The 11399-nt window shown below is 52.2% G+C and overlaps 1 protein-coding gene across 1 annotated transcript in view; it reads right to left on the minus strand.

Annotated features, from left to right (window-relative positions):
* Positions 1-9511, minus strand: part of FXYD6 (FXYD domain containing ion transport regulator 6) — a 52184-nt gene extending 42673 nt beyond the window's left edge. Inside the window, exon 1 of the mRNA XM_074936537.1 lies at positions 9421-9511. Coding sequence (XP_074792638.1) covers positions 9421-9490 — 70 coding nt within the window. The 5' untranslated portion in view covers positions 9491-9511. The remainder of the gene's footprint in view (positions 1-9420) is intronic.
* Positions 9512-11399: the final 1888 nt, after the last annotated feature.

Here is an 11399-nt window from a genome sequence, read left to right on the forward strand (position 1 = left end):
GCCTGGCGCTTCAGTTTGTGGTTTGAATCCAAAACTGCAAATGAAATGTGGGGGCTGATTCAAGCCCAGGCCAGGGGGAACCAAGAGGTCAGACACTGAACTAAAACCTGGGGAGATCTCTGCAAGGGTGTAGGGGCACACACACCCCCTGGGCGAGCGAGTGCACCCACTTACACCAGCCTTAAGTTTGGTCCCAGTAGGTCCAATCACAGTCACAGTGTTGCTGCATTGTGATTTGTGCATTTGAAAGGCAACATGAGATTTTAATAAAAAACATCAATTAACCTCAGAAATTGTGTCTTGGCCCTTCTGCAGCAAACCCACTCGGACAAGAGGACACTTGATTAGATACTTTGAACTTGCAATTTGATCTGAAATTAAAAGTAGCTGGGGTGCAGGGAGGGGAGTTAAAGGACGGGACGAGGTCAGTAAAAGTAATTCATCCCTACAGAGCGCCCCTGCTTGCCCCGATTTACACCCACGTAACCGAGTGCAGACCAGTTGTCTTCTGCCACGTGCACAGGCCAGCTCCGGGCCTGCGCACGCTGTGCTTGTGTTGGCTAAAACACCGCGGAGGTTGTGTCTAAGAGTTGTGCTTTACAGCTTTGAGGCGCAGCCTCCGGTAACTTGGCAGCTCTGGAGCAGGGGGCGTTCTCTTACGCGCCGCGAGCAGCGAGGTTTTGCTACGCGCATTAAGGGCACGGCTCGCTCTCCGTTGCCTGGGGGGCCACCGGAGCCAGAAAAGATACCACCTTTTTTTTAAGTCAGAGACGTTTTGCGTGGGTTTCCTCTTCCTCCCGCTTGCGGCAGTTCAGACTCGCTGCACAGCACCCGTCGAGGCCAGAGCCCAAGCTCACTGAAGTCAATGGACTCCAGTTCTCACAACTATAGCAACTGCCCTAAGGGCGGCTGGCAGACCCAAAGCAGCAGTCTTCCCTACCCGAGAGGCCCCATCCCTTTAACTGCAGGCTGCGTGACCGGTGGGGACTGTGGCTTTTGAGAGACTCCATGCCACAGGACTGCCGTGAGCAGCACATTAGGAATGAATTTAGTTTACATATCGGTGACGGGCCAAATCCCAGAGGACGTACAGTCAGATTTTACTCAGTCCTGGCTCGGGCAAAGCTCCCACACACTGCGTGTAAAGACTGAGAAAGGGCTTCTGAAACGTTTTTTACTGAAGCAAACACTCCCCCAGGCTTGTGCAACAGGCAGATACTGGATAAATACAGACATACATAAATATCTTCCCGCTTTGTCTGAACTCACCGCAGCCAGGAAGGAGGGCTTAGGAAAAGACCACATTGGTTTAAGCAATGTACACTTTGTATTGCAACCCTAGGGAGCAGCCCAGCTCTGGTAACCTACACCAGTCTGGACTGGCTCTGACAAATGGGAAAACCTGTTTTCTAACATTTTTTGTGCCTCTTTTCTCCATTTGGTTCCTGGGGGGTTTTGCGCCAGAGTTCCTTTTTTTTCATGACATTTAGCAAATTGGGTATTTTTCACATTGAAACATAATTTAAAATTTGATTTATCGCACATGAAAAGTCATCTTCATACCAACTAAACTGCAGAATTGTCATGGTTCTCACTAGAGAAAGAACAGTACCATTTTGGAGTGAAAAATGAGCCCATTTCTCCCTCAAATGAGTATGTTTGTGTGGAATGTCATAGGCTTTTCATAAAATCAGACAGACAGACAGCTGTTTTTGTGAGACTGAAATAAAATGAGAAAAGCAAAAATGTCAACAGTTGTGCAAACATTTTCTACAGCCTGATTGCATTGCACTGCCTTTAGACTAAGCTGGCCAAGCCATGGAGCTGTTATTTGCCTCTGGTACAGGCATCCCTACAGCAGGGCACTGTATAAATAATGAGAATAGCTGCGGAAGGAGTGTCTGAATTATCTCAGGCAGAACTGCCCCATCCATCACTGGGTTCTTCAAGCCAAACTGTAAGTTTAATAAACACCGTTTGTAAATGTTTTTCCCCTCAGTAACTCTAAATCTGTAACCATCAAATATTGCTAAAACACATACACACAAATCCCCACCAGTCAGGAAGGCAATGTAGTTCCCTCTGACTTTAATCAAAACATGTTTTTTCCCTGTTGTATTATAAATAGAGATCTAGACACATGGGAAAACTGAGCAGAGCTACACCAGATGGACGACATTCTCTTTTCCCTCTCGCCTACAGCCAGCCACAATTTGTAATAGAGCAGTAAAACGTCATTCACTTTTCTCACTGTCATCATCATGGAAACAGCAGGCAAGCAGATTTTGTGCCTGGACTGATAAATGCTTGTGACAATTTTGCAACCTGGGCTATACACACACATGCATGTACACACAGGCACGCACCAGGATTCTGATGCCATCGCAATCAGTTAGCCACCAGAACACCTTGATATGCCAGTGCAGAGCCCTCTAATCCACAGTCACCTATGCAGTGCTTCTTGCTTTCTCCAACTATTCACTGGTTCCTTGTGGTAACAAGGTGGGAGATACGAGGGCACAAGGCAGCTGAGAGAGAAAATTCCTGAGCCAAGGCAGCCGTGAGATCCCATTCTACAGACCCAGCCAATGGAGGGTGGAGATGTTTCGTGACTTGGGTGTGGCTGAAGTTTTGGTCCAGGGAGCAGAATATGGGGGTGCTTTGGGGGACAATATCTTACCGGAAACAAACCAGGGCACTCCGCAAATAGGGTCGAATCCAAAGCCCACTGGAGCTGATGGAAAGACTCTTGTTGACTTCAGTGGCATTTGCATCGGGCCCTTCCATTTGCAGTGTGACGCTGCAGCCAGTACTTGTAAGGACCGGCTTCCCCTGTGCTCACCATGCCCAACCACCAGCAATGCTGACGACCTGTTCATTCATTTAGCTATTTCCATGACACTCATTGCGATAGTGACTTCCCCCTAAAATCCCCAGGAGTGAAGATCCTGCCTGTTTCTCTGGAAGGGGTGAGAGAGTTTGTTTGCTTTGCTGTTAATATTAAATCATAGTAACTCACCTTTCTTCAGCATCTTTTGCCAATGACTCCCAGGATACCCTGTAGGGCCAGTAAGTACCATTACCCCCATTTTACAGATGAGGAAAACTGAGACTCAGGGAGGTGAAGCGACTTGTCCTAATGTCACACATCATGTCAGTGGCAGAATCAGGAATAGGACCCTGGAGTCCTGGCTTCCAGTCCCTAGTTACTGTGACCAAGACAACACAGTCTCCCCGTGCTGTCTGCCCTGCTTTCAAAAAATCTCACACTCCCTTGCGACAGCATTCACCAAAGAAACAAGAGATTAACAGTGCTTGTTGGGTCATTACCATTACTCTCCTTTGCGTTGCAGTAGTGCCTACGGGCCTTAATCACACATCAGGCCACACCGTGTATGTTATCCAACCCCGCGCTAACACAGGGCCAGGAGCTGAGCTGCTGAAGTAAAGCTTGGCCATGTGGTGAACAAATCGTTGGCCAAACAGGGGGGCCTCGTTTATTGGGCCCCACTTGAATTTTCTTCAAATCTGACATTTGCAGGAGCCCCTCCCCTTGGTGCAGTGCAGGGCCCTGGCCAGCTACGCAGGGACCTACCACCCTCCAGCCTGGGCAGCCTTGCTTTCACCCTGGCTTTAGAGCGAGAGGCACCAATGCACAGTAACCACCGCTGGCTGTTTACTTGGCAGAGGCCTGGCTCCCTCAACATGCTGAACCACACAGCCACCAGGCCTGGAATTTATCCGCTCTCAAACTCGGCCCCCAGCTCACAAAGCAACAGGGTGTGGAAGGATGCACGTGGCCTTGTGAGCGGTACTGGACTGGGACTCAGGAGATCTGGGTTCGATTCCTGCCCTTAACCCGCTGGGTGACCTTGCACAAGTCACAGTCTTCTCTGCACCTCTCTCCCAACTGTAAAATAGGGATAACAGTCCTGCCTTTGTAAGCACTTTAGAGCAGGGTCTGTCTACATAGCGCATAGGGCCCAGGGACCCTGATCTCAGCTGGGGCTTCTGGGTGTTGCCATAACCCAAGTGATAAATACACTGTTAATGTTTTCAGGGGCATTGTTGACACGTGTCACTCCATGCGATGCACGTAGGCTCGGGCTGGCTCTCAGAGAAGGACTAGCTGCCTGTACAGGTAAACCTCCAGGTCCCAGTCACCCTTCATCTCTCAGGGAGAGGACAGCACTAGCGAGAGGTTATCTTCCCCAGCCGGAGGGGAAATCACTACCTAGCATCTGCTAGCAGATGCTGTGTGGCAGCAGAGGGCTAATGGGGAGCAGGAGGGGAGGACGTGTGTTATGTCTGCAATGTCCTTCCTGCAGCTCAGCTGTTCATGGCCACCTAGCAAGGGGGCTCTCATCCCAGCACATGGCATGGGAGCCATCATCTGCACCAATGCAAAGTCAGGGCAGAGCACATGTAAACGCTGCCTACATGGGACAGCAGCCAGAATTCACACACACACGCTACCCCACCTCTCACACAGCCATACCAAAGGCAGGCAGATATTTTCAACTTTATGATCACAGGGTCACTGCGCTCTCTGTACTTCTAGCCTACATGCCACCCTCAGAACCGCCCTATACAGAACATACTGAAAGTCATAAATCTCTCTCCCCATTTCCTTGTTTCTCTTCAAAAATCCCCCCTTGTAATTTTTCATTCTCCTCAGGTTACTGAGGAGGGGAGGGTGAAAGCCAGACAAACACAATCTCTTCTGCAGGCTGATCAGCCCCTCAACAACACTGAAAACTCCTCAAGAACAAGACGGGTGATTTGTAAGAGACTTGAAAAAAAATTTAAACACTTATTTTTAATTGTTTCAAATAGATCAGCCCATCAAGTCTCAGCCATCAGAATTAACGCTGGACAGTCGCCTTCTTCCTTCAAATGTCCTCGGGACATCTCCCAAAACTCAGACCAAGTTAAAATCTCCAATTTCCCTGCAAAGCCCCAGAGCCCTTGACAGGTCTGTTCAGTTGCCTGAAGGAAGTACGAGTGTACGTGTAAGAATGGACATTTGCAGCTATGCGTATAATGTGCTCTTCTGCCATTTCACGTCAGCATCAATTTGGCTTCTCATGCAATTGTTGTTATTATGTCTCTTGTTCCTACATGATAGATTTCCAGCCTACACCCTTGTAACATGCAAGACTTTCCAGGTCTGTGCTGATTCATATGCTGGTAGGATGGGAGACACAAGACAGCTTTTGCTAAGATTAATTTGTCACTTGCAGGCTTGGGATCTCTGCCAAAAGCAGAAGATGCTCAAAGGAATCCTAGTGCTTTTCAGGAGACCCAGGGATCCAAACCTCAATCCAGGCTTCCACTGAGTGATCTAATCTCAGATGCCACCAAAAGGCCAGAAGCCACATGGATCACTCGTGATTAGGGTCAATCAAGAACAATGAGATCACAAGAATGATCACAGATCACACTGGACAAAATTACGAGGCTCTGTTCCTCCTCCCCTGGCCCTGAGCCCTTTCCTTTACTAATAAGATCACACAAAACAGGTCTTCTGCAGGTTTTTTCCCTGGCTCCAGGCAGTCATGTCTTAACACATCAAGGAATGGTTGCCAAATCAGTTTGGAGGTATTTGTCTTGGCCCTCAGTCCTCAGCTCGTCAACATGACGTGCATCTCATAACATAGAACCTGGCACATCGAAAACAGCCAAGCTAGTCCTTTCTCCGAGGAGTATCTCAAATGGGATTATCGCTGTGCTAACGGCAGGCTGCGTGGAGCAAGCCAGGCTGGGAACTAACAGAGTCCGCTGCGAGGGAGGTGAGCGGGACAAATAAAACTTGCCTCTCGACGAAGCCAAACCAATACATTGTACAGTTTGCTGCTGGGAATGGAGATTCTGTTTAGGTTTTTTTCATAAACGTTCCCTCTATTCATTTGTTCAACACCTACCGAGACCACTGTAATGACTATCTTATGCAAATACACCTCTACTGCCTCTACCTTTTCCTGCTATTCCCCATTTGTCTGTTTACTCAACGGTTGCATATTGGCTAAATCCTGGATGGCGAGATCTCTGGGCCACGAACTGCTGGTGTCATGCAATAATGGATAAATAAATAATACTAATAAATGTTACCTGATACAGTCTGGTTTGTGATATCTATGTCCTGGGAAGCAGTGAAGTAAAGGCCTAAGGTATGCTAGTTCTACCCCCTTGCTGATATTGACAATATTGGAATACTTTCTTAGTCAACAACCTGTCAAAGAATCCACACTCTTGCCACCCCCTCCAAAGTGATTTGCTCTCATTTTAAAAAGGAATGGCTGCTTTTAACTGCATGTACATAAACAAAACCAGACAGAGGAGAGAGACAATTCCCCACTCCATCTCCTTAGCATTAATGGCAGCACAGCCAGCATAGAGACAGATACACACCACACATCTCCTCATTCCTGAGTTCTTCTGGCTGGTTCTGATTATAATCATGCTTTGCACTTTACTCCTGGGGGAATTCTGCACCACTACGCATGCACAGAATTTATGTCCCCTGCAGATTTATTTGCTTCCCTGCAGAAAAATGACTTCCTGGCAGGGAAGCAAAGGGAAGCCACAAGAATGACCCTCCCCAGTGGAATGTTTCAGGTGCCCAGGGCAGCCGGCAGAGAGGTAAATCACTGTAGGGCAGGGGGCGGGACTGGGAAAGACCCGGCTGGTGGCTCCTACCCTTGCGCTGGGCTCAGCTACTAGTCCCGGCTGGGCAGGACGGAACTTCCTCCTGCCCTGCACAGCATCGGGGGCCAGGTCGGACTCACCCCAAGATTTCTCCTCCAGCTGCAGAAGGCACTGCAAACTCCGCCCACCCCCGTTTCCTGCACCCATCGCTCCTCAGCTGCAGGGGGAGGAATCCCTGTACAGGGAACTGCTCCCCATGCACCCAACCCCCATGCATCAAGACCCACACATACTCAGACCCTCCTGCCGAGCCTCACCCTCCACACTCAGAAACACACACCCCCCCCCCGCCGATGAGCCCCACTCCCCCTGCACCTGGACCACTCCAACAAGCCACCCACACCCAGACTCCCACCCCACCGAGCCCCAACCAGCTGCACATGGATCCCCATTCCACTCCCCCAGCATCTGGACCCCCCACTGAGTCCTCCACACCCAGATTCCCTGCCGAGCTCTAACCCCCCCACACACCCAGACCCTCCCACCCACTGATTCCCAACCACCTTCATGTGAACCCGCTGCAGAGTCCCATTACTGTTGCCCCCAAACAAGCCCCTGTGCATCCAGATCTCCCCCGCACACCCAGATCCCTCACTGAGCTGCCTGCAACCAGATTGCGCCACACAGAACCCTCTCAACCCACATCTGGATCCCCCCACACTAACACCCTCCCGACTTGGATCCTGCCTTGCACCTGGCACGGAGCAGCAGGGCCCTGGAATGTTTCTGGGGCAGGTCGGGTCCTTGCGCTGTGTCAGGGATGGGTGCAGCCTCACTGCTGAGTCCGTGTCCTGGGGAGAGCTGCACAGTGATCTCCCATCTCTGTTCATCCAGGGGCCTGTGGTCCCCAATGCCATGGTGGATCCTTCACATTTATTTGACAAATACAATTTGCAGAATTTTACAGAATTTTAAAATACTGTGCACAGAATTTTTATTTTTTGGCACAGAATGCCCTCAGGAGAAGCACTTCGCACCCCAGCCTGAGCAAGTGCCAGGACCAGTCCTTGGATAATTTGCAATTATGGAAAGAAACACCTTGAGGGCAAACATGTGAGAGGAATAGATTTAAGTTTCTAGTTTGACATATTTAAGAACATAAGAACAGCCATACTGGGTCAGACCAATAGCCCATGTAGCCCAGCGGCCAATGCCAGGTGCTTCAGAGGGAATGAACAGAACAGGTAATCATCAAGTGATCCGTCGCCTGTCGCCCATTCCCAGCTTTTGGAAAACAGAGCCTAGGGACACTTCAGAGCATGGTTTTGCATCCCTGCCCATCCTGGCTAATAGTCATTGATGGACTTATCCTCCATGAAAGTTGTCCCCACTACAGAAGTTTAAACTACTGACAAATTCACATCTATGTGCGATATTTTATCCAGGCCGGCATGTGTCAAGCAATCACATGTAATTAAAACGTAAAAGTAAAACAGAAATCTCATAGCAACAAGATGGCAACCAACTCACCCCACATCAGTCAGATTCCTCAGCGAGTCTACAGAGGACATTGTAACACGAATGTTGTTTTATACATTTCCCCTCAGCCTGAAATTAGCAACTACTGTCCTTGGTTTGCAGCGTCTAGAACAGCTCTGAATCTAAAATGTTATCTGTCATTCCTCAGCTACTGTTCCCCTGCTGCTTGACTCAAAGCCACACAGTATTTCTGCAGAAACATTTTCCATATGGGAAAAGGAATTTAATTCTCGGGAGTTTCCCTCTGTTTAATAAGGTTTTCTTTTTGTTTTCAACACAGAGTTAGGTGCTAGTGAAAACAACCTACAGGAGTAGAAATTTCCTGTCGTGTTGAGAACAGGGCGCACAATGACACCTCCAAACAGCAGTCTCATTGAAATGGTACAAGGGAAGCTAACATAAGTCATAATCCTCATGCAGCTTTGAAAACATTTCTTCAGAAGCTGCTCTTTCATGTTGTAAAGCTCATACAGATCCAGATATGCCACCTGTCACTGCCCCTCCTGCAAATCACTCCTTCCAGATCTGAACTCTATTGGATGGATTCAGAGATACAATTTTCAGGACTCTTTAATTAAAGATATAGCTAGAGATAGATAGGGCCTCCCTTTTCCTCTGTGGGATAAAGTGTTTGATTTGTTTATATTACTGCAGCTTCATTAAAATATTTAACAACATAAGAAACTGTATTTCAAAACATTTTGATATACACAACTAGATGCTCCTTTGCTCTTCTCCAAATCCACGGGCATAAAACACCTAACTAGACAAGGGGGATTTTTTTTTTTAAATCAGATTAAAAGGACTGCTTTCCAGATGTGGCTGTGCATATGGGAACGTGTGTGTGAGTGGACGTGAGGGTGTGTAAGTGATGTCTGTGACTGTGAGAAGAGGTGTGTGCACATGTGAGGCTGTCTGGGAGGCTGTCTGTGCATATGTCTGGATGAGTATGCAAGATGATTGTGTGTGTGTGTGTGTGTGTGTGTGTGTGAGAGACGGTGCAAGACGGTGCCTGTGTTTGTGAGAGTGACTGTGTGTGCATCCTCGTATGAGTGCGTGGAAGCGGATCACACTGTACATGTGCACTAGAGGATGCCTGTGAGACTATCCACCTAGCACTGATATCTTTACAGTATCTCTGCCCTTGGATTGTATGGGTGTGCACACGCTTGTGTGGCTGCCTGTGAAAGAGGGGAGAAGGGGAGCAGGCAAGACAAGAGCATCCTTCCATACCAGGCAGGGATAACTGGTATCCAGGCAACCATGTGAGAGAGGGGGAATCATGGTACCAAGGAGTTGGCATGGAAACGACAAGGCAGGTCACGTGCCTGGAATGGAAGGACTCACAATGAAAAGAAGAGACACAGACATGTGCACACGCAGCGCCAACAAGTAGCTGGGTGGGAGGCAGCCAGGGGGACGCACCGTGAACAATGGGGCTCCGGCAGGCTGCCTGCTCCAAGCACCCGGCGCCCTCCTGTGCCAGCCCAGGCCAAGCTGCCGACAAAGCACTGCCCTGCAGACAAGGGGGGCAGTGGGAGGGATGCACGCCTCCCAGGCATGCCCCCCAACTCCCAACCACGGGTAGGGGGCACAATGCATGCCCCCCATGGCTCCCAAAGGGGGAACTGGAGCTCTGCCCACTGGGGGCGGGGGGTGAATCCCTGGTGGGAGGAAGCATGGGGGGCCAGGCTGCAGGCTGGACGGGGGGGGGGGGGCTAGGGAGGGGCAGGCTGTCTGCTGGGGGCAGGAGCTGTAAATGGGGGGGGGGGTGCGGGGGAGCGGGGGCCGGGGTGTCGGGGCAGGACCCGTGGCCAGCCGGGCCCTGGCTGCTCCTAGTTAACTCCCAGGTCACGTCGCCGGCAGCCGGACCGCGCCAGCCAGCCGCCTCCCCGCCCCTTGTGAACAGCCGCGGCTCCAGAGTTTGCCTGACAATCCGCCATGGGGGGCTGGGTCCCGGCCAGCTGCCCCCCGGGACAGACAGACCATGGCGGGCGGGGGAGACCCCGATGGGGGCGGGGGGCTTGCTTACATGTAAGCTAAAATACCAGCAAGGGGAGATGGGTTTGGACTGACCCCGCCCAGCGGGCTCTGGAACCGGGTCTGGAACCGGGGGGGGGCTCCCCACTCCCGCCCAGCGGGCTCTGGAACCGGGTCTGGAACCGGGGGGGGCTCCCCACTCCCGCCCAGCGGGCTCTGGAACCGGGTCTGGAACCCGGGGGGACTCCCCACCCCCGCCCAGCGGGCTCTGGAACCCGGGGGGGCTCCCCACTTGGAATCCCCAGGAACCCTCCTCCCCCCCCCGAACGCGGCGCCCCGGGGGTGGCGGCTCGGACCCCCCCAGCTGGCTTTGGGGCTCAGCCCGTGAACGGGGCGCAGAGCCCGCTGCTCCCGGCGCCCCCGCCCCGAGGTCTGGGCGTGCGGCGCCTCCTGCAGACAAAACCCCGCCGCCCAGCCCCACTGTCCGCCCCGCCGCCCCGCCGCCGGCCGGATCCCCAAGCACCGGGCCGCAGAACAGCGGCGAACCGGGGGACGCGCGGGCGGAGCCGTCCCAGCTCCCGCCCCACCGCCGGGCGCCCAGACCCCGCGGGGAAACTTTCCCGGGCTCCCCGCCCTTTACCTCCAGTCCCCGACCGAACCCGGGGGCGGGACCGTGGGGCTCCGCTGCTGCCGCCTCTCCCGTGAGAAGAAGCCCCCGGGGCGGAGCCCTGCGTGTGCGCGGGGCTGGAGGGAGCCGGGCTGGGCGAGCGGGTTACATGGGGCGCCCGGCTGCCTCGGCGTCGGCTGCCGAATGGCTCCGCGCTGGGTGCGGACACGCAGCCCCCGTCCCCCTCTGGCTGGGTGTACCCCGGGCACGTGCGCGTGTGTCAGTCTGGCGGCGAGGGAGGGCTGGGAAGGGAAGGCGGATCAAAGGGGCATTCGCGAGGAGGGGCGGGAGGAATTTGCAATAATCTGTTGCTTGACGCTGGGAGGGGGGACAGTGTGTGTGAGCGAGGGAGAGAGGAGGAAACAAGCAAAGAAGGAAACATTAATTCCCCCCACCCCCCAACTAGGAAAAAAGTGACCGGAGCCAAAGGAGGGAGGAGGGAGCTAACCACAGGCCCTACATTGATGGGGAAGCTCCAGCGTGTGATTCTTAGATGCCCTTGGCAGAGTGGATGGCTTGTTACACACCCTGCAGCCCCTCTTTCATTCCCCTCTTTATGTAGCAG

This window comes from Natator depressus, chromosome 22, assembly GCF_965152275.1.
Source record: "Natator depressus isolate rNatDep1 chromosome 22, rNatDep2.hap1, whole genome shotgun sequence".
Lineage (NCBI taxonomy): Eukaryota > Metazoa > Chordata > Testudines > Cheloniidae > Natator > Natator depressus.